The following is a 23,481-nucleotide window of genomic DNA, read 5'->3' on the forward strand; positions in this document are numbered from 1 at the left end:
CTAGAAACAGAAAGACCACAAACAAACACACTGATATACTCTCAAACGTTCAACCTCACAGCCTCAAAATATCTGTTTAGGAAGTGTTGTGTTTCTAAATTCTGCTGAAAGCATTGACAGACATTCTCTTACAAGGTTGTGTAAAAAGCAGCCTGTCCTCTGAGCTACTGACAAATCTTCCTGAACAAAGTTTCTACGTGTAAATCAGCTCAACAAAAACTAAAGCCTCAGTCAGAGATAACAGGTATCACAAATTATAAACAACTTTCTTTGTTAATTCAGACTTTCTGCTTCAACCTCACATAAAAAGGGGAGTTTAACTCGTCAGGTGACTGAAAATGAACGGCTTGTGCAGTTCTAGACCCAAAAGTAGGATGTTTCATCTCATGTTTTACTACAAATACATGCAATAATAAATAAATACAATGGCTGGTTGTTCGTTTATTCACAATTAATGTCACTTTATATAGTGGATTGAACTTGAGCAGTGGAAGAGAGAAGGAATTTAATGAAATTATGGAGATTCAGAGAGGTAATGTTGCGCAATGTTAAGTTAAGCGCGGTTTAATTCAAACCAGCTGAATGTTAAACTTCAGTGCAGCTGAACGGGTTTCAGTTAACCTTAAAGTAAAATAACTTTTTTAAAAGCTAAAATACACAGCAGAGAAATACAGGTTGAGAACTTCATTCTAATGACGGACAGCTGCAGCAGCAACTAACACAGGTGTTCAGCGGTAAGTTAGCCACCAGTCTTAATTAGCCCGCTAGCTAACTTAGCCGCTTAGCTAGCTAACGCGTCCGGACCAACTGCTCAAACACGACAAAACACAACTGTTCACAAGTCGCTGACTTAACGTACAGCAAAACAACGCTACTGGTTAGAAGTATTTATCTTCTTACCGTGTTTTACTCCAAAAACAAGGTCAACAGCAGCCAGAGATGCTACCAGACGTGCCGACCATAGATATATATAGAAGACTAGATACGCTAGCGCGCTGTCTTCTGTAGTATCTATGGTCTGACCAACCACTGCTCTCTGGCTCCGCCCTCTCAGAATCTTGTTGTCGTTTGGCTCCACAACTTGCTGATGACCACTTCCGGTCTCAGAAAATGAAAAAACTGACCTTTTTTCGTTTCTGTCTCTTACTGATTTTATTTTTTTGTTATTCTAACTATAAAATGAAAATCAAAGCATTTTTAAAATTTCGTATATCCCTTTTTGATCATGAAAAGGAAAAACGTCTTGTATTTCAATTTTATTTTTTGTATTTAAAACGAAAATAAAACAACCACTCGTTTTTTGTTTTTCAATACCCGTTTCAGAACGGAAAATCCAATTGCCAAAATATATACAGACCCTACAGCCTGAGAACTTCACTGCACAGACCACAAGTCTGCTGAGAGTACACCTCAAAGATAATTTGACGTTCTTTTTTTAAATGTTTGAATGACAAGACAAATAGAGGTGGTGTAAAACTTGAGGAATTTAAGATACAGCATCTTTAACATCCATGTGGTCCAAAATGGGGTAAAAATGTCATAGTTTAGTATGTCGTCCAAAAAGTGACCAAAACGTCATAGTTTAGTGTGTTGTCCAAAATATCACTAAAACGTCATAGTTTAGTATGTCGACCAAAATATCACTAAAAGGTAATAATAATAATAATAATAATAATAATAATAATAATAATAATAATAATAATAATAATAATAATAATAATAATAATAATAAAAATAATAATACTACCTTTAATTTATAATACACTTTACATATAAAATCTCAAAGTGCTACAATACATTTAAAAGAAACAGTGTTAGTTTAGTATGTCGCCCAAAATGTTCAAAAAACGTCATAGTTTAGTATGTTGTCCAAATTGTATAAAAAGACGTCATAGTTTAGTATGTCGTCCAACAAGTGGAAGAAAGGTGCCCAGGTAGCTCAACTGGTTGAGAGGGCAACTCAGAAAAAAACATCATAGGATGTTGTCCAAAAAGTGGGAAAAAAAATCCTAGTTTAGTATGTCATCGAAAATATCACTAAAACGTCATAGTTTCATATGTCGTCCAAAATATCAGTAAAGCATCATAGTTTAGTATGTCGTCCAAAATGTCACTAAAACGTCATAATTTCGTATGTTGTCCAAAATATGACAAAAATGTCATAGTTTAGTATGTCGTCCAAAACATGACAAAAACGTCATAGTTTAGTATGTCCTCCAAAATGTAATTAAAACGTCATAGTTTCATATGTGGTCCAAAATGGGGTGAAAACGTCATAGTTTAGTAGGTCGTCCAAATTGTATAAAAAGATGTCATAGTTTAGCATGTTGTCCAATAAGTGGAAAAAAGGTGCACAGGTAGCTCAACTGGTTGAGAGGACGACTCATAAACAGGACTGCGTCAGAGGTGAAGGTTCGATTCCAGCTCATGGCCCTTTACCGCATATCTTCCGTCTTCCTCTCTACTTACCTATTGAATAAAACCAACAAAAGGACCCAAAAAACAACTTCGAAAAAAACGTCATAGTTTAGTATGTCGTCCAAAATGGGGTAAAGTCATAGTTTAGTATGTCTATGACCTCTATTTATTGTACTACACTACTTAAGTCGTTTTAAAATTAGTGAATATTTTATATTTGTACATTTGTTTTGAAAGAGTTGGAAGCTGCTAAATCCTGAATAGGTACAACTCTTAAACTAAAGTAGAACACTGGTTCCCCCTTCTGTCACATCTGTAAAAACCAGTCAGTCTGGTTTTCAAGCTATATACCAGATAGAAATAGTAAAATTTTACCATTACACTTCTGATAAATTCTGCTTGAGGATGTTTAAATTCTCATCTAAGAGACTTTCTCAATTCTTAATGACTGGCAGGGTGTTTGTAGGTACTTATTTGAGTCCACTTGTAGGTAATCACTCACCCAGAACTTAACCAAAAACTCGCATTACTCACCATGTGAATAGTGGTGAAATGGCCTGGGAAGACATGTCAGGACAGTGTCAAAGGCCACCTCCCCAGTTTAGAGAGGGTCTGCATACATTAGATGCTTCTTTCACACCTTTCTTAAACTATCTCATATGTTGAACTAGAAAAACGATTAACAGAGGAGGAAGCACCACATACCATACCATCCTGACTTCCCTCGCCAGGCACTTTCACCACCATTGTGATAACAGCATCTTTCAAAGTATTTTAATGGCATAATTGTAGATAATTTAGTTCATGGTTGGAGTTTCCAGGCTTGACAAGAGTAATGACATAATATCTGAGTCTTTTCTTCATTACTACCACTAGGAGTCGCCAAAGTCCAGAAAATATAAAAATCGTACAAGCCACTTACAAATGACACCATATAAACTCATATCTGCATAGTGATCCATGGCACGAGTCCAAGGAATGTGACTTAGCTCTTCACAAACACACATACAACGTCCTGAAAGACACCTGAAGCTACAAGTCAGTTCAGTTTCATTCGTGTTTCCCTTTAAATGCTGTGCAGGAAGCAAAGAGCCAAAACTATGTAGTACTCGTACACTTTCTAAGGAAATTTAAATTCAATAAAAGGGCCAAAGATGAAGGACCGAATTGATAGAAAACATCTTTTAATACAAAAAGACATCCTGTTTGACACACACCCACTACCACCTGACCTCGCTGGTCTTCACTTACATTCACTAATAAACTAGGCCCACTAACAATTATAACCTTCATCCCATTGTCTCAAGCAAATGGTATAAATATCCACAAATCAATCTAGAATGCTTAAAATTAATATCCAAATACAGTTTTTGGGTTTATACACAGAATTCAAATGACTTGCATTTAGAATTTATAATAATATATACTGGCTGAGCTTACAAGCAACATCAATGAAATACTATATACACAGTTTACTATATTAATATTGCATTGTTTTTGCCAGTAACGGCACATATTAAGCACCTTCATCAGTCCAGTCTGAACAAATGCAGAAGAAGAAAGAAGAGTTTCAGGGTATTTTTACGCCGACATGGTTATAGGTAGACCAACACAAACGAATGCTGGTAAAACAGGAGAAACACACTGACTAAAGAGTTTCACCTCAGCAGTAATAACAACATGGCAGGGGAGCGCCGAGCATAAAGTCAGTATGTTCAAAAAGACAACTGCAGAGACGATGGAACTGAACCTCTTCGCTCAATATATGCAACAAACAACAATTCACAGATATCTATGACTACAGCCTGAGAACTTCACTGCACAGACCCTGAGTCTGCTGAGAGTACACCTCAAAGATAATTTGACTTTTTTTTTAATGTTTGAATGACAAGACAAATAGAGGTGGTGTAAAACTCGAGGAATTTAAGGTACAGCGTCTTTAAAATCCTTCACCGACATATACAAATCGTGGTTTGACTTTGTGGCACATTGTAAGAACAAAAACACACAGAGGCCATGCTGGGATGTTAAATGAAAGCGCTGAATGTGGAGACGTCATTCAGGTCAAAACCAGACTATCCTATAGAGCCCACAAAGGGTCACAGTGACATTTTTTTTCCTTCCATTTCCTTCCTGAACTCTGACACTGGAATACAATAAGAACATACTGAATAGTTGGGTTGTAAAGAAACATAAATATATGACGTCTGATATATGCCAACAGGGAATTTTATCACTGAAGAAAACGATGGGATCGTTCAGAAATGGTGTTATTGCATAGTTTGTCCAGCAGAGCACACCCTGACTCCATTGTTTACAATACTCTGAACCCTGTCTGCAGCACATGTAGCAGAGCAGATGGTCAGAAACAAGGGGGGTTAGTTCCTATTTTGGGGTGTAACTGTACATTATAAAGCCTGATAGCAATGCCTACAAAAACTCAAAGGCTTGTTGTCATTTCTTTGTATGGAAAGTTTTTACAGGTCAGATGGTGCCATTTGGCTGCTTCTGCCACATATGTTTAATGGACTGGAACATTGTCCTGGAGCAACAGTATGCTAGTTCAAATATTTCCTTTTTTCTTTGATTGCTTCCAACATGAGTTTTGGTGGACAGTGATATAAGGCTTTATACTATACAGTTATGGAAATTGGAATCACACCCCTTGTGTACAGGTGAGGACCAGAACCTTGTGAAGCACCCTCATATGCATCCATTGAGCTCGCAGCTGTTCGTGTGAGCATCCACGAGGTTTACGCTGCTCACTAGTTTATGAAATATAATGCTGGAAAGTTAATTAAAAAAAGGCCTGATTACATTTCCTTTTTTGAGCCTTTTACATAAAATACAAGAATTGTAATGCAAAACTTTTAATGCACAGGATTGCAAAATCTGTTTTAAAAAATGCCTCACTGTGACATTCTGGAGGATCCGTTCTATTATTATTACTACAGACATTTAGTCTAAATAGACCCACATCAACTCAGCAAATCTGAACAAAACTTTCAGCCATCCCAACAAACATGGCCTCAAACTAGTTTTAATATCACTGCATCTTTCACCAGGTTTACTGCTTGTAAAACTGGTAATGCTGAACCCTGTCGCTACCACGGGTTCATCTACAAAATGCCTATTGCCTTCCACAACACACAGATAATCGTGGGAATAGAGCTGTGGGTCGACTACTTGGACTTTTTTTCGGAGGAGCTAAAAGTATCATTGACTGTATATCACAATCATAATGTTTCAACCCCTCTATTTTCATATCAGTAGAGAAAGGACAGTTAAAAATAGTACAAACATTGACTTTGACATGTGAAGCATGCACACATACGCTCAGTAAGGCAAGTCAGAGAAACCCGTGACGCTACAATGTGAAGAAGGTATTAAAACTACACCCAAACCTGAAGAACCAGAGTGAGATACACAGCAGTGGTTTCCTCACTAAAGGTGCTGTTAGTTTCTTTTCTGAAAAAGGTGCATTGCATTGGCTTATTTTCTGCTATAATAAAGTTTTAACAACATTCCACTTGTTTTCAGTAACTGCAAGATACCATATTGTGATGGTAAATTTAAAAGTGAAGGGGAAACTCAAGGCTTCCACTACTATCAGCCTGACTAGCTGAAAGGTGAAGCATTGCTCATTGCAGTCAGTCACTGATTCATCTCTCTATGAGGTTTCGCCGAGTGGGGCCGTTCCCTTTCATTATTCCCCAAAACACAAGAACAACAAGGCTTACCTGACATTTCATCTCATCCCTGACAGGCACACAGAGAAAGAAAGACATTACGAATTAAATACATAACTTACAGCTTCGATACAAAAGAGAAGTGTTTCTGGATTCAAAAGTGAGTAATGCGGCAGTTTTACAGCGTGACAAGGTTCTCGGCCATGTAACAGAGGCTGTGGAAGTTGCAGCCTATGCAGCAGAGGTTACACAGCGAGGACAGCAGTCTGTACAGCCACAGGCGGTTGCTGAGGTGTTTGTATTTGACATCCGTCTCGCACAGCTTGGCGTAAGCCTCGCGATTCGACGACAGGCCGATGTCCTGACCGAGCCCACATGCCTGCTCAATGAGATGCATGTCCGCCATGATTTCTGATGTCATCTGGCCGAACCACTGAGCGTTGACGGCCGCGATCGTCACCGACACAAAGAAGACGAAGATCTGGTGGCGAAAGTAAAAGGCAGAGACTGAGGAGATATTCCGAAATGGGTTTTTGATACAATGTGGTGAACAAACAGCACACCTGAAAGGCTTCTCTGTCATTCATGGTGTCACTGGGATGAAACACAGCATAGATGGTGAGGTTAAAGAAGGCGCAGGCTGAACCCAGGTGGAGGTAAAATGGGACAAGGCGACTCTGAATGAACCCGTAAGTGTGTCTGTTCAGGTGGTTGTCCATCACGAAGCCTGCGCAGAAATCAGAACAAAATATTAGCAATGCAGGGGACATCCAGGCTTCTACTTCTATAAAAAAAACTTTCATTATTCATGCACTAGCAGAGACTACATAGAGGAAAATGTTCTGAAAATACTTAATCTCAACAATGTCAGAATGTTTTCATGGATGTTCTACATATATTCTCTACCGCAGAGCTCTAATTAGAGTTTTATATGATCATGTATGCATAATACAGCCACAAACTACAGAATCATAATGACAGAAACAAAAGATCTATAGCTAAATATTAACAGAAAGCTCAGCTGTAGCAAAGCACTGTGGGTCAAGAGATCATTTTCAGTTAATAATGTAACTGCTGCAAAACATACAGACAGGTATGTGTACGCAGCTCTGCAAAGCCAGGAAAGTACACACCTTAATTTCCGACAATATCAATCTGTGTAAACACTGTGACGAAGCTGTAACAAAAGCAAATCAGAGTCTAGATGTAGCTGCAAAGGTGACCTTGATAAAAATGAGATGACACAAAGGTGCTTCAATAAGATCTCGTTCGCACCTGGTTAAAAAAACATTCTGCCGGTTCAACCCACAAGAGCACAGCAGTAAATACAGGTGTGGTAATACCCAAGATACATCATGATTCATCCACTCAGGTCACATTCAAGGGTGGTTCAAAAGCATATTAAAAAAACATGTCACATCCTGTACTCTAATACTTTTCTCATCATTTGTATTTTCAGGTTTTCTGTTCATTTCAATCCTGTGTGTGTGTGTGTGTGTGTGCGCACATGGTACCAACTTGAAATGAAGGTGACCCAAATCTGCATCCCCCAGTAGGTGGAAAGAAACAGCAGCTGCAGCAGCTTCACACTGAACGTGGGCTCTCCGTCAGTAGACATGCTTTCTCCACAGCCTCGGTCTCTTCTCTGGTCTGAGCTCCACTGCAGTCTCCCAAAACAGCACCGTCCGGAAAGGCAGGTAGTGCCTTTTGCCTCGCACCGCTGCTTCTGGCTTTTTGTAGGGAGGGCACTTGATGCTGCAATCCAGAGACTCTGCAAACATACAATCATTGTGCCAAAATGAGGCTATGACATGGAACTTTGAGCTCCAGCCAGTGAAGGCCAAAAGGCTAGACTCAAACATCCACACCTTTAGGTAGAAAAAGTGCATCTTGTGCTACTGGGATGGGGACAGCTGTATCCTGAAGGGTGTACTATGAAACCAGATTACTGGGTTAGCAAGCTAACTTGAGTCTAAAGCCTGAGTTTTTAATGCAATGAAGATGTGGGACAGTGTCACACATAACAACACTTCTTGAGCATCATGTTTTATAATCTACAAAGGTTTAACTTTAGGAGCTGTCATTTTAGAAATAAGCATTTGCATAACCAATACACTGAGAGGTAAATTAATATCCCTTTCATGCATTGAGGTCACTACAGTGTACAGTTACTCAAAAGCTGTTTTCTTGTATGTGCATGAGTTTTGATGGCATAGTTGCACATCATCACTACAATGGATCCTATTGCATCATTTCATGCACTGCCAGTGATTGGCTAGCCATTGCAAATTAATTAAGAGTGAAACCAAGATGGCCGACACACAGCCAGAAACACCAAGCTGCTCATTTTCTTCTGTTCAAACCTTCTATAAAAAGAGACCTTTGCAGGAAAGAAAAATATGATGACATCAAGTCACATCTAAGGAGTCATGCAATTGCAAAATTTTCCAATTGATTTTATATTGGGAGGAAATCATGATTAATCTCATGTCCACTAAAGTGCACATCATGCATCACGAGCTATATTTCAACTACAATACATGGGCTACAATTAGGCTATTACTGCTGCTGTTCTTGAAAATGTGTCATTTGCAGGAACTTGTTTTAGCTGTAAATAAGCTTGTTAATGTTTTTAGACTGTAACTTGAAGTTTTTGTATATATAGTGAGAAGAATGACACTAGTAGAAGTGAGGAGGAATGGCTACCAGAAAGGGAAGGATTATTAAATAGTAGTAGTAGTGACAGTGGAGCTGAGGACAGCGTCCGGAAAGGATGCTGAGGGAGAGGAGGCCAAAATATTATTATTAGTGTCATGCTATCCTCGGTTCAGAGACAGGTCCAATTTTGTGCCAGTGGTATGTATACTGTTTCTGTTATGACCTGGCTAATAAAACAGATTTTAGTTTGATTTTGATTTGCTGGCAAAGTTTAGAATAGTTTCCTTGCAGCAAAGCTAGCCATAAATAAAAACATTCAGTATAAGTCAGTGCTGGGGAAGTGTACTCTACTGTGTCTGACAGGCGATGGATAATGAGCGAGAGATTTGGGAATCTATACAGGAGAATCTCTCAATGGTGTTTTGATTATTTATGCATACATTATATTAATTTATAGTTCACATCACATTTCACAGTTCAATACACTGTATATCATTTTATTCATTTGTTTGTTAAATCCATATTTCTACAACCAAATGCATGGTGTCCATCTGAGTGGACATGTAAATATATTCTTATAAAATGTGTTGGAAAAAAAATAAAGTTCAAACCTTGTTTTTCATGCCTAAAGATGAATAAAAACAAAATCCTGACTGAGGTTATCATAATTCATGCATGAAAGGGATATATTAACTTGCATGGTTAAAAAATATCTACCAGCATTATTCTCTTGCAAATAAATGAATAAAGCAAGCGACAGGTTGGAGTTTGATTTCTTTCTCTGCAGATATCAGGGCAGGACACAGTGTGCCCTATATTCTATGGAAACTTCCGCATTGTTGTCAAGGAAACTGGGTTGCTGTCTTGACCTTAACAAGCAGGGAAATGCACCCACGGAACTTAGCTAACACTAAAAAGTTTGCAGCAGCAGGAATGAATTATTTCACTCACAGAAAACGGACAGCTGCTGAAGATTTGTCGACTTGTGTGGCTAAAAAAAACCAACCCGAAAGTCACCTTTGTTAAAAATGAGCTAATTCGCAAAGCAGCTAACGCCAGTTGTTAGCTAGCTGAAGCAGAAAGTAGTAAAAGTGCACAGACTAGCCGCTAACAGCTAGCTGAAACTAACTCAATCTAAGTTAGCTTCACATTAAACTGCAACTTAGCAACAGTTCACGGTCCTGTAAGTCTGGACACGCCATCTTTATAGTCCCAACAGTGTGATTTTAATGGTAAACTGTGATTACAACCTACCTGTGCAGCCAAATGACTCCGGGCAACTTGTTGCAGCTGACTCCAGCAGTGAAGTTACCTAACCGGCTAACAGCAGCTAACTCACCCTGCAAGTCTCACCGAGGAGGGGAAGGCGGAACCGTGAGTGGTAAAGATGTTCTCTGGAAAACTCTCCCTGCAGATATTAACAGCAGTAACTGGTTCCCCCAGACAGCTTCAGGTAAAGGCGTTGTTAGGACACAGTCGTGCTCTGCAGTTGGTTAGATGTTAACCTCTTCATTGCAGTATTTCAATATAAAATGTGGCACAGTGCCCTCTAGGCCATCCCATTACCTCTGCAATCACAGTGAGTACACTGTTTTGACACTGTGTACCTTGGAATCAATCTAATTTATGGTGATTTACAGCCATAATCTTATGTAAACGTTTGCCTTGGAAATATTTGTTTTAAAAAATTAAATTTAGTAGTGATCTGGGTGGCTGAGACTTTGAATAGTTGAGGAGAAGAAATAAGAGTTGCTGATGAGTAGAAAAAGTTCATCCATACAGTCCCACAACATAAGACCACAAATAACTAATAACAGTCTGGCAAAGTCTGTTATCTGTGTCGCTGACAAAAAAAAAGAACAAAAATATGTCCATAGCCTAATGACAGCTCATCTAACCACAGCAGCTTGCAATAAAACAATAAAATGTATATTTGTTGCTACTCGGCTATCTGTTGTCACGTTTCCTTAATTAATTTAATGACTGAGAGGTCAATATACACAATAATATCACTGCTGCATATGTGCTGCTGTGATACTGTGAAACCAAAAAAATCTGACATGAAGGAAAAGTATTTTGACTTTGTAAACAGTAAACTGTATTTTTCCAACAACTATATCTTGTTATTTTTCCCACGATTGGAAATGAAGGTGAATACATCCACAGCTATGTATAACATTTTTAGCACTTACGTAAAATATATTATACATGTTATATTGAAATATATAGATGTATTGGAGCCTATTCATAAAACATTCAGAACTATAGGCCTACAAACACCACTGGCTTAGAGTGAAACTTTTTCCACCACCTTACTGTAAAACATGTGCCTTTGGTCTATCTGACTTAATATGCTATATTTATATGTAAACAAAAAATAAAAGCAGTTAGCAAAAGCTGTGGATGCATCAGCTGTCTGCAGACAGACTAGGTATAGAATATGAACCTGAATGGAATCCCATTAAGGACTATTAAAAACAAGTTATTCTGCTAGTTGGCGGTATGTCTGTTAGGTAAATCCAACAGTTACAGTTACTCTTTTATAAATACTGGTAAATAATGGTTAAAAGCTATGCTAACACTTGAGAAAAACAGTAAAACAAAGATAAATAAAACCACTGATGGGTGAAGTGAATAACAGTGATGAGCTCATTAAATGTTGGGTCCTGGTATTCATGTGGATGTTACGTTGATGCATACCATCCATATAAACCAAACAGAGCAAGCACAGCCTCATACTACGGTAATTTAAAAGCACAAGAATGAGCTTTAACACAGAAAATACATTTTAATTAATTCATCCCACCAATACACAGCTCTGGAAATAGGATCTCTTTCTGATATCAAAATAGTCAACTTTGAGTTCTAATATAGTTTTATGGACTTAAAGGTTAACTGAGCTTTATCATAAAGGTATGTATTTTAAAATGTGTGTGAGACTAATCAGGAAGTCAGGTTTCCAAAGGGTGTGGCACTTAAGAAACAATAAGATAAAGTTGTACAACAGGGAAAAGTTGTGCAATATACATGTTTTAAAAAAGGAAAAAGTAAGACATTTGGTGCAGTTAGATTTGAGTCAATCAGCACATGAAGCCGAACCTTAATGTTAAAATTAGCTGTGTATAGAACACAAAAAAATACATTCATGACTTAAAATGAGTAAAATACTCCTGTTTTACATGGATAGATGGTCTTCTTCAGTGTTATTGCCAAAAAAAATTACAAGTATTGGTGAGTGAGAAGGTCCACCTTAAAAATGTTGAGATGTTTCCCAAAACTAGTCAGTCTTGAGTTTCCTTGATGAAGCTGTGACAGAGCTATGAGTTGAGGCACCCGATGGGAGATAAGGGGTCAGTGTCGAGCAGATTTACAGATTTTGTTGTAAACTTCAGGGAAGGCTTCCTTGCATCCGAGCTCGTTTCTCAATCTGTGGTACAGCTGTCCGTCAAACATCTCCCAAAACTCCTCTCGGTTCATGTACACATCTGCATATAGCATCTGGAACCTGCAGGTCAACGGAACAACAACAAAGAGGAAGCGCAACTTGAATGTCACAGATGGAGGTGACCATAGTTTGGATGCTGAATTTTTGTCCGTTTCTTGAAGGACTTACCCATGCACCTCCCGGACAAACTTCTCCAGCTGTCGCGTTGACGCTTTAGCTTCGAAATGTTTGACTTTAGGCTCCCCGTAGGCCCCGATGTCCACATGCAGCTCCTCCTCTTGACCTTTGGGGTGAACCATCCCCTTGCCAGGCGGTAGCAGGAATGGACACAGCCACAGAGGATAAACCTGACATAACACAAGACATTTAAAGAATGCAAACACGAGCAGGGACTACACAGTTATATGCTGACCTGTCTTTGAGCCTTACGTTGATGTCCTGGTGGAAACGTGTGATGGCGGCCTGCAGGTGCTTCATGGGTATCATCATGTCCTGGACCACGTGGTGCTGTTCATAGAGACGCCTGATGGTTTCTCCCTGAGTGAGCTTCAGCAGAGAGATTTTAGGAGGAACCATCCACCCAAACAGCCAGCGGAACACAGGGTTGTTTCCAAATGGAATAATATCCTGGAGAAAAGCCACAAACATACACACAGATGTAACTGGTTAAAAGACAATGCAAGTGTGTCTCTGTAATGCAGTGTATTGAGAGGATAATTACCAGATAACAGTTTTATTTTTTATTTGGTCTGATTTCAGCTCCACAGATGTGAGAAATTGCTGCCTTGCTCTATTTATAGAACTCCAGATGAAGCACTTTGTGTTTTAGACTGTTGCTCAGAGAATATAAGTCATAAGTAAGATGTTATGTTGCTTAATCATTGTTTTTTCTTTAGTTTTCAGTCTTTAATGATGATCACCGAGTTACCTTTTAGCTCAAACAGACTGAAATGTATCTATAGCAGCAAAACCCGGCTACGAAAGTCAAAGTTTTTGTGTGACATTCAGAAAATACTTGTTATTATTGACACCACTGGCTGTTAAAGAGCCGATATCTTGGTCTTTGGGTTTTGTCCTTTTCATGTGTTGTAGCTTTTTTGTGCGTGTGAGATCTGCCAAATTTAAAAAGGATAAAGTCCAAGCCAAAGGGAGTCATTCTCTCCCTCAGAAAACACTACTCCTTTCAAGCCTTAAACACTTCAGTTAAAGTCCAGGCCGTTCTTCCGTTACTCATTTACATTGTCAAGTAACACATTTGCATGACAGCTGTCTAGCGGCTAGTTTGGGCCTCAAAAAAAATGAGCAGCTTCCCAGCAGCCCACCACTAGACTCAGATCTGTGATTATGGAATGTAACAAATATTGCCTCTCTTTCATTGGGCCAGCTGACCAATCAGAGCAAGGTGGGCTTTACAGGTGGACGGCCTGACAGAGATGCTGCAGCAAAGTGCAGTATGGGAAATCAAGAGTTTTACATGTAAGCATATTCTGGTAGACCACAACAATGAAGTCATGAACCTGTAAATGAGAATAATATGGGTTCTTGAAGTGAGTCATAATTCAGTTGCTTGTGTACGCTTGCACTACACACATTAGCATGAGCATTCTGAAAGTGAATGACAAGCATTATGTGGACAGACAAGGTAATTACAGTTACACAAGGGCTGAATGATATGCAAAAAAGAAATAAATAAAAAATCCTATTGCAAATATTTTGACAGACATTACGATATGAGTCCTGATTTTAGTGGGCAATATTTGCATTTCTTTTGACTGATAAAAATGTAAAAATGATGACTTTTGTCGCAAACCAGCATGTTCCCATGTCACATCTTGAGAATGCTATTTGTAGCATCTCTGTAGCACAACAATACTTGATTTATAATAAAATGTTGTGACATTTTACTCTTATAAAAAGTTGCAGTTCCTACGATTTGGCCATTTAGCAATTTTGATAAGTCTCAATTAAGTGTTCAGGCCTAAGTTACACTGTCCTTACAGTTTCACTATAAGCTGTATTTGACTATATTTCCAACACTGGCACAGCATTAAAATGCAGTGTGGAGACAGGTCTGGTTATGTGAGAGTATAGTTTTACTAACATTATTTTTTTTACTGTTTTGTTCCTCCATAAACTGAGTGACATTGCAAATGTTGACGCTAGTTTTCCCGGTCCCCCTTGGCCAGAAAGGCTTCACCAGATTTCTTTTTAGTTTTTTGTCCATGCATGGAGCTGGTGTTGAAGTCTGCGTTGTCCTGGGAACCAGTCGTTTGTTAATGTCAGTGGACTTACATCAGCTTATGTTGCAGACTGTTGCTGCTGTCGAGGAGCGCAAAAGAGGCTTTGAGGCAAAGCACTCAGAAGATATAAATGTCACATAAATGTCACAGCCTTGGGGTTTTTTTTTCTAGAAATGGATCCTAAGTCCTTTTCATAGAAATAAGCAACTGAGACAGTTGAGGAACATCTCAATTTTTAGATTACAGTACCGTCTGTTCACACATTGGAAGTTTCAACTGTGAAAATTGAATCACTCTTGAAGAATTAACTTAAAATGCATGTTTTTAAAAAATACACAAAATTTATAGGTTTAAAATGTTTTATCCCGAGAAATTACCGTGTGAATTACTACGGAAAATTCATTCATGCAGGTTTAACTTCTCCTTCTTCGATCCTGACTGACACACTGTAACCTGATAGGACAGACTTCTAATCGATTCCATTCAGAAGGGAGAGATTATCTTAAGTAGACCAGATGCTTCAATTTGAATTTGTCATCTTGAATTTTTAGTGTCTGAATTTCATTTTATTGCTTTTAATGTGGGATCGACTAGATGAGTGTGACAAACTTGAATAGAGTTTGTGAATGTTGAACAATTGAATGTCTCAAGACATGAGAAATTGCTGTCATGAAATCACAATTTGTCATCCCGTTAAAAGCTATTTTCAAAAATGGCACTTCAACTGGGGAACTGAAACCAAGTACAATATTGAACAATATTTTAATTCAGCAGGAATTAATGAGCAACATCTAATGAAGACATTTTGGATATAAACTAATACAAAACATCTAACAACAGAATTTTGCCACTAATTTAACAATCAGTGTTTATTATTTTAATTTTACAATTACAATTTCTAAGTAGCTTTCCCACATATGTTGAATTTTTACAGTAGATTAGCATTTGTTGTATTTATTCAAGCTTCATGTATATGAGGCAATTTTTTCCAACTCCTGTTAAATTCCAGCAGAGGGCAGTCCCACCTCACCAAACACTGTCTCTCAACATCACGTCCAATTTATCAGTGATGGCTACTGCAAATTATCGATTAACAATTTAATCAAAGCCTCTGTTAGGCCTATTTCTGTCTGTGTTTCCTCTGCACTCCCTGCAAAGCAAAAATCCTTTCAAAAACAGTAGCAGTCCAAAGCCCAGAGGTGGCTCCTTTAGATATCTGTCAATTCAACACCATGCATAATTCATCACACCATTTACTGTTAGCGAAAACAAAGGATGCCCATCCCCTCTCACTAATGGATAATGTTCTGTGTGTGTGTCTAAGGGAGGGAAGAAGCATTAGAGCTTTAGAGCCTAATAAAGAGATGTGAGCAAGCGAGTTGGTAAGATGATGACAAGCTGAAATCTGGCAGATATATGCAGCCCCTTAATGTCATCCTCAAGCTCATTGTAACACAGATCCTGTGTGAGTGTGTGTTGTGAGTACCTGAAGCTCCCAGAAAATGCTGCGTGTGTGTCTGTGATAGTAGTGCCGCAGAGGGATGTATTCCACTCCGGTGCAGTCTTGTTTCAGGTAGCTCTCCACGTGTTTAAAGAACCAGGGTTTAAAGTACAGGCCGATTCTGTTAATCTGACGTCAGACAGGAAAGAAAGGGAAGGTAAGTGCGATTAAACGCGAAAACAACTCTGCATACGCACTCACAAACAAGCAGCTTACCTTGTCAGGCTCTGCGTGGTCCGTCATGGTTCCTGTCATGATGACAGCAGAGTCCAGACTGTACTGGATACCCTCAACAAACGAGTTCTGCTTGTTCTCTGATGCTTCAGTGAAGCGTTTGCAGATGTTCTCCAGTCCTCTGACAGGCTCGTAACGCAGCTTCACCCAGGCCTTAGCGGGGACTATTTTAATCTCAGTTGCAACCAGGAACCCCAGAGTTCCACAGGACCATGGGACAGCATGGAACAGATCTGAGTTCTCCTCCTATTTAAACGAGAACCAACTGTAAACAGATCTATAGCACATTTGTGGTGACAATAGTGGTCTCTAGATTTCTAGTGTTGGGTTGTAGTGTCTATAGAAAGGAAGTTTTCCCTTTTATTGCTTTGAATCATTGTCAATTTGACTTGGCTTTTTTACGAGAATTTACCAAAAAAATCCTCTTTCATGTCAAAATCAATAAGAAATGTAAGGAATATGGCACATGGGCAAACAAATGCTGACTTTTGTTATGCGTTTTCATATTCACAAAACTAACAGCCACTCTTTCTGACAAAAACACAACATGCTCTTGTTACAAACCACACTGCAGTTCTGGGGCCTCTATCAGCAGTTGAACTAAGGCCAGATTCACACTACACCACATTTCTGTCTGATAAGATGGTCACAGCCTCAGATTTGCAATTATACTCATGAATTACTGGACCTGGCTGGGAACCATTACAGACAATAAGCTGGTCACTGGCCAATATTTCCTGTCGTTGGGATGCAGTGAAGCCTAGATATGGCATCAGTTGTAGACTATAATACACCACACACACATAAAACCTTAAATTGATGGGCTCCGTAGTCATCTTGGGTTCAAATATCATGTAGTCTAAATCTAATTAGTCTGGCTCTGTTTGAGTTGGGCACCAGTCTGGAAGACGGGCCAGAGAAGGAGGACTATGTGTTTTTCTTTTGATTTTTGGTGAGATATTGGACCATCTGAACATTTATTGAAATTAAACCATTTCAGTAGTTTAAAAGTTATAAATACTAATTTGTAGATGTACCAACAACTCAGAATCATCTGTAATCCGAGTCCAACTACACACTGCCAAAATAGTTGGAAAACACAGATATAGTCTTTAATAATAACTGTTATGTTAGACGTGTCAAAATAACTAACACTGTCGGATAAATGTAGTGGAGTAGAAAGTATAATATTTCCCTCTGAAATGTAGTAGAGTGGATGTATAAAGTAGTGTAGAACAGAAAGACTAAAGTGAAGTACAAGTGCCTCTCTATTGTGCTAAAGAACGGTACATGTGTAAATGTATTAAGTTATTTTCCACCACTGTTACAAGCCACACTATTACAACCATTGAGAGGAGGTGTTATTATGAGATGATATCTACAGAATTATCAGGTTACTGTAGCAGAGAAAGGCTACTCAGAGAGTTGCAATAAATACAATTACTCAAACACCAAGAACAGAAGAAGAAGTGTGAGAAAGAGTATGAATAACACACATATATTGAAACTAAGGATAAGGCTAATCTGTGTTTTTTCCATTGTGATATTTTGGCGCAATCTTGTCAACGGATCATCTAATATAAATTAGGCCTGCAACTAACAATTATTTTCACTGTCACAGTTTGTCGGTTATTTTCTCAAATAATTGAGATAGAAAATATCAAATAATGGTAAAAAATATCAACCAGTGTTTCCCAAAGCCTCAAAGATGATGTCGTAAAACCCGGAAATATTAAGTTTACTGTCACTGAGGAGGAAAGAAATCAGAAATTATTCACATTTAAGAGGCAGAAAACTGAATTTAGACTTATTTTCTTAAACAGATTACTCAAATCGATTGACCAATTTTCAAAATAGTTGGCAATTAATTCAGTAGTTTAAAAATAATTGACTAACTGATTAATAATTGTAGCTATGCTCTGAATTAAAAAGTTCAAAGTAATGGATACCAGATAGTGTGTATTTTGCATTGATCATTTACTGACAAATTTTTTGTCTAATGTAGAACAGATGTACCTTTTATATCAAATCATAATTCTATTTCTAAAGTTGGGCAGCAGTAATGACTGTTATTATTATATTGTATTAAATTCTATTGTGGCAATGCAGCCTATTGGTTAAATGTGGGAGAGCTTCATGATACTGGAAAACTTGAGCTGAGTCCAACGATTGCGCATTAACCCACTAAACAGGCCACTGAACTCACACATACATCATTCACAGACATCACACACTCATAACTCACCTCAGTGCAGCGAACCAAACTGCCATCAGCTAGAACCAGCTCATATGCAACACAGATGTGCTGAAACAGCCCATAAATATGGGAGGACGACTCAATGCCTGTCCCCATCACCAAGCCACCTGAGAGAGGAGAGAACAAAAGATGTTTTGTGATGATTCAATTTCTATCCGGGGCGAGAACAACAGCAGCCAAACACACGAGCAGACAGCAGCGCTGGCCTGCTGTGAGTGTTATATCTGTTCCTGCGTGGACATCAGGATAAATGAATGTGCCGCGGCCTGATGGGAAAACATTAGATTGTTGATGCGTAGTTTATGGCATCAGGAAATCCATTATGAAACCCGATCCAGGGGTGCTTCCAACTCTGCAGCCATTTCCTCCCAGTTTCATCTTTAGAGCTACAACATCAGACACCTAACGCAATTAGAGAAGTCGCTGAGGCTCTAAACAGGATGCAGTGATTGATGCCGAAGATGCAGGATCTACATCACTGAGCGATGAGCGGTGGAAATCATCAGTACATCTCTCTATTTCTAGAAACCAGAGGGCCACAGATGATTCCCTTGAATATTATCCACAGTGTGTACAACATACCCACAGTGAGGTCGTCCAGCTCCGGCAGCACCGGCAGCGTCCAGCCGATGGAGTTCAGCAGAGCGGTCACTTGACCCATGTTGGCCAGCGGCTCGACTCTCACCACCTAAAAAAACATACCCATGTGAGTAACAGATGGGACAAATTCCACCCAGACACATTTTAACAATTAATAAAACTGAAAAAACTATTAATTACATGTCTTACTTGTTCCATTGTGGCAATATTTCAGTTGGTAATTATATTGTCTTCACGTGATTAAAAGCTGATATCTCTGAGCACATTTAACACTTTTTGGAAGTCAGATAGATAGGAAACATGGGTAGAGAAAAGAGAGGTGATACAACAAAGGCTGTCTAGCCAGGAGCTGAACCACTTCTATGATATGTGCTTTAACCTTTAGTCCACTGGAACCGCCACACAGCAACAATGTTGAAGTCAAACAGAGCCAGAAACACCAGGTTTAAAACAAACCTATGGGTTGGCCATTGTTTTTGAGGAAAAAACAAGTAAATGCTAAAGTTATTAACAACAGTTCCCCTTCAAATGAAGTGGTTTTACAACTTGTATAGTCACCGAATGCACCCATCTCTACTACACTGCTGAAATAATGTCCAGCTGCAAAGTGAAAACAATCATGGACAGAAGAGTGGCATATGCTAAAAAATGTTCATGAAGCTGGTTACCAAGCTAAACAAATTCTTATTCCAATTGTTGATTAATACTACAGTTATTTTCTCGATTAACTGATTACTTGTGTGATCTATAAAATGTCAGACAATGGTTAAAAAATACCTGCCAGTGTTTTACAAAACATCCTCAAAATTTTCTTCTTTTGTTCACATCCCAAGTATATTCAGAAATATCCAGAAAATGTTCAAATGTAAGGAGATTTGAATTTTTTTCTTTAAAAAAAATATTTCATCAATTCATTATTAAACCAATGTACTGGACAAATTTACTGTTACTTGATAGTGGTGCTCAAGCAAAAGTTTATGGAATCATCAACGTTATTGTAGTTCATCGTGTGTGGCAAATAAATGTGTTCTGAATTTCATGGCAACCTATGAACGAATTCTTATAGTTAATGGGTGATATCTCACTAATATAGGAAGTGTGTGTGTTGTCTGTTCTGTGCTTTTCTCAACAACCGTTCATTTGATCTACTTCATATTTGGAGGCTGAACTGTTTGAGGCCCAAGGAGGTTCAGTGTTGAGTAAAAAGTCATTTGAGTGACAGTTTCCTGTATTGAGTTCTGTTGTGCTTTTATCTTTATGCTCGGCAACATCATCAAGGGCAGCACGTATGTTGTCACAGTTCAGAGACGTCAGTTTAAACAGTGACAGCAGACACAGCACTAATTTACTCAAACCCACAAACACCAAACTTATGATGAAACTCAAAAAAATAATCAGAGGACTTAGGATACATCCTCTGACATTTTGTACAAAATTCCATCTTCATTCATCAAATAGCTGTTGAGATATTTCTGTCTGGATCAAAGTGATGGAGCCACAGACCAACAGACAGATAGCCAAGCTAAAAACAAGACCTAAACCACAGTCAAACTTTAACTCACAGGTGTGAAGCTTCTGTTTCTGGAGTAAACCTTTAGATACTAGTGTAATTAATAGCATTAATAATGGCTGCACTGTATTTAGATATAACGCTCTCAAAGCAAAGCAGTGTCCATGCTGACTCACAGGAAAGCCTTCCATGGCCTTATGGAGCAGAGCCATTGTTGATGATATTAATTACACCTTTGTTTTTCCTGCTCTGATGATTGGAAATATCATTATTGAGAAAAGATCAGTGAGTAAAGCTGATTGAAAATGGTCAAAGAACGAAGATGGAAACTAAACTCGGTCATATTTCAGAACATGTGGGCTTTAACCTGTTGCTTCCTCCTACCTGCCTCTGTGTGTCCACCTCCAGAATATCCATCATGTTGATCATGATGTTTTTGTGGGTGTTCTTGTATTTCCCCACTCTGAGAGACACACTTAGCCAGCCGGGTCGACCTGTGCACATGTGTTTCTTACCGCCCTCCTTCCTCCACTCACGGACCTGAAACACAGAAAAGACCAGATTATTATTCGCTAAGGATCAGGAGATACTCAATAAATGCAGGAATATTTACTTAATTATTCTAAATCCAGCACATCCAAAAAACACAAATCCTTAGAATGAACTGACCTTCCTTTAAAGTTTTTACTAAAACTTGCTGTTGAGACAGTTAAGGGGCTGTAGATGGGCAGTAAATTGAAAGAAATGTACATTTTGAAACTTAGCCTGGTATGACAAAATAGAAGGTATTGTGTGTTCATAATGTATAAAACATGGTGTGATTGCTTGAAAAGCAGGTAAATAAGTAGGTAGTAAACGATGATATGTAATAACTGATGAATGAATGAATGACTGATAAAACACAACAAAGCAACAACACTAGAGTGTAAATTCACAAAACTGCTTCAATTACCTCAATTATACACAAAAAACATTTGTCTTTATTATATTTGAAACACAAGCAGCCAGTATGAGTTTTTACACTACCCATGATTCCTTGTAAACATGAAGACGTGATTAAATCATGTGTCATCATCTTAGTACACAATGAAGGGATTCTTCAACATAATAAACAAGCTCTTAAGTCGTGCAGTTGATTAAAATACAGAAACAGCAACTACATAAATAAAGCTGTGTGCACATGTCTCCATAAGTTTAGATTTCAGGACAGATCTAGATTTAGAACATGTGTATTTTTACTCCTCATTAAAAGTAACATTGTCTGCAGCAGAGGATGCAGCAGTCGCAGGACCCGAAACTTTTTGCAACAGCACATCCTACCGAATTAAAATGTCTGTTCAAGTACTTATAGTTTTTATTCCACCTAAATAGTGATTTCTAACTAACAAGTTACAGGTTTAAAGGTTTATTTTACCCAACACTGTGCTTTTTTTGCCATTGTCTGTAGGGCTAAAAGAGCAAGCTTTCCTTTGGAGGACATAAGTGAATGCCATGTTGTCTGTCCCAAAAAATGAGTTAAAAAACAAGGGTCCTGAAAATGCTGCATCCTCTCCTGCAGACTCACAACTTATAGTTTAGAACACATGCATTTTTTTTCTCCCCTTCAGTTTTTCAGAACTTAAGAAGCCTCTTGAATGAGAAGTGAACAGAGCTGATTTCTACTGAAGCTCCTAGGATGATGGTAAACTTCTTCTTGTGGAATTATATTTAGAGGTAGACAAGGGAGCGTTTTTATCCTGTTATGTCAAAGTGCTAGTTTTGCTCTTCAAATGGGAAACTGGAGAAAAGAGTTTAATTCTCATTTTGAATTAATTCTGTCCAAATGAACATAAATACTTTGCCTGACTTCTCTAGAAAGTCCTCTAATATGTAAATATAGTGTGAAGATATGCATGTGTGTACACAAGTGTGGAAAAAAAACCTCCAAGCTTGTATCTGACAGAGGGGATCTTTATAATCTTGAAAAAAGGTGTGTGTGGGGGGGGTATGTTTCCTTTCCCTTTGCATGAAAAAAGACATTTCCAACATAAACTGATGCAGAAAAGGTTCAAACTGGTGCATAAAAGCTCATCAGGATGCAGAAAATTAAGTGTGTGATGCTCAAAATCTCCTAGACAATGACACCCAGACCCCCTACTGAATATGTCCCCCCTCCTGTTGAAACTACATCTCCGCCCCTGCACATGTCCTCCACTGCTGGGGATGAGAGGGAAGATCACCTGTGCGCAGACACGTCGCTCACCTGTCGCTGGATGTCCTTCACTCGCTGGTCGTGCAGTTTGGGCGCAGAGCACATCTTGAAAATGAGCCAAGTTCTCACATAATAATACACGTCAAATACAACGGAGAGCGGCAGCAGGAACAGACACACGAATATCCATCGCTGGTGCACGATCACGTAATCTAGACCTTTGACTTTGATCCACAGCAGGAACAAAAGCAGCGAACCTCCCAGATACAGCAGCGGATCCATGGTGTCAGCGCTCAATCTGCTCTGAACCAAACTTCAGCTTCACTTTTCAGCTGTCAGAGAACTCAGTATTGATTATTCCAACCCCCAAAACTCGACTCCTGATCACTCCTTTACTATGATAGGCGAGCGGGACATGCTGGCCGGCAGGCACCTCCTCTGCTTCACGCTGACTGGTCGATATTGCCAAAGGGGCGGGATCGGTCGCCATAGCTTGATGCTCATTGGTGGATCAAGCGGCTGTAGGGAATTCCTGAGACATAGCCTTTCTGTAGTTGAACCAATCAGAAAGCTCGCAGGCTGTCACACCATGCAGCCTGTCCTCATGGCTGTGATACACTACTGATTACAATAGAATCTATATTAATACTTTCTGTCACGTTTTAAATATAAGCGATTTCTGTGCAAGTCACCAAATTAGATTCAGTGCAAGTTGCAAACATTTATGTTACACATTTA

The 23,481-nt window shown here is 38.8% G+C and overlaps 2 protein-coding genes across 2 annotated transcripts; both read right to left on the reverse strand.

The window, feature by feature from the left end:
* Positions 1 to 3,585: 3,585 nt before the first annotated feature.
* On the reverse strand, positions 3,586 to 10,374 carry si:ch211-121a2.4 (transmembrane protein 205). The gene is made up of 4 exons (XM_023289150.3): positions 10,020 to 10,374; positions 7,626 to 7,878; positions 6,671 to 6,834; positions 3,586 to 6,588 (listed from the first exon to the last, which is right to left on the reverse strand). The coding sequence occupies exons 2-4, from the start codon at positions 7,723 to 7,725 to the stop codon at positions 6,286 to 6,288; spliced, it is 567 nt and encodes a 188-aa protein (XP_023144918.1). The 5' UTR covers positions 7,726 to 7,878; positions 10,020 to 10,374; the 3' UTR covers positions 3,586 to 6,285.
* Positions 10,375 to 11,528: 1,154 nt separating this feature from the next.
* On the reverse strand, positions 11,529 to 23,093 carry dhcr24 (24-dehydrocholesterol reductase). Its single transcript, XM_023289149.3, has 9 exons — positions 22,795 to 23,093; positions 20,937 to 21,092; positions 19,025 to 19,130; positions 18,431 to 18,549; positions 16,168 to 16,431; positions 15,937 to 16,080; positions 12,640 to 12,837; positions 12,379 to 12,557; positions 11,529 to 12,270 (listed from the first exon to the last, which is right to left on the reverse strand). Exons 1-9 carry the CDS (start codon positions 23,023 to 23,025, stop codon positions 12,117 to 12,119), a joined length of 1,551 nt encoding a protein of 516 aa, XP_023144917.2. The 5' UTR covers positions 23,026 to 23,093; the 3' UTR covers positions 11,529 to 12,116.
* Positions 23,094 to 23,481: the final 388 nt, after the last annotated feature.

The sequence above is a fragment of the Amphiprion ocellaris genome, chromosome 2, assembly GCF_022539595.1.
Source record: "Amphiprion ocellaris isolate individual 3 ecotype Okinawa chromosome 2, ASM2253959v1, whole genome shotgun sequence".
Classification (NCBI taxonomy): domain Eukaryota; kingdom Metazoa; phylum Chordata; class Actinopteri; family Pomacentridae; genus Amphiprion; species Amphiprion ocellaris.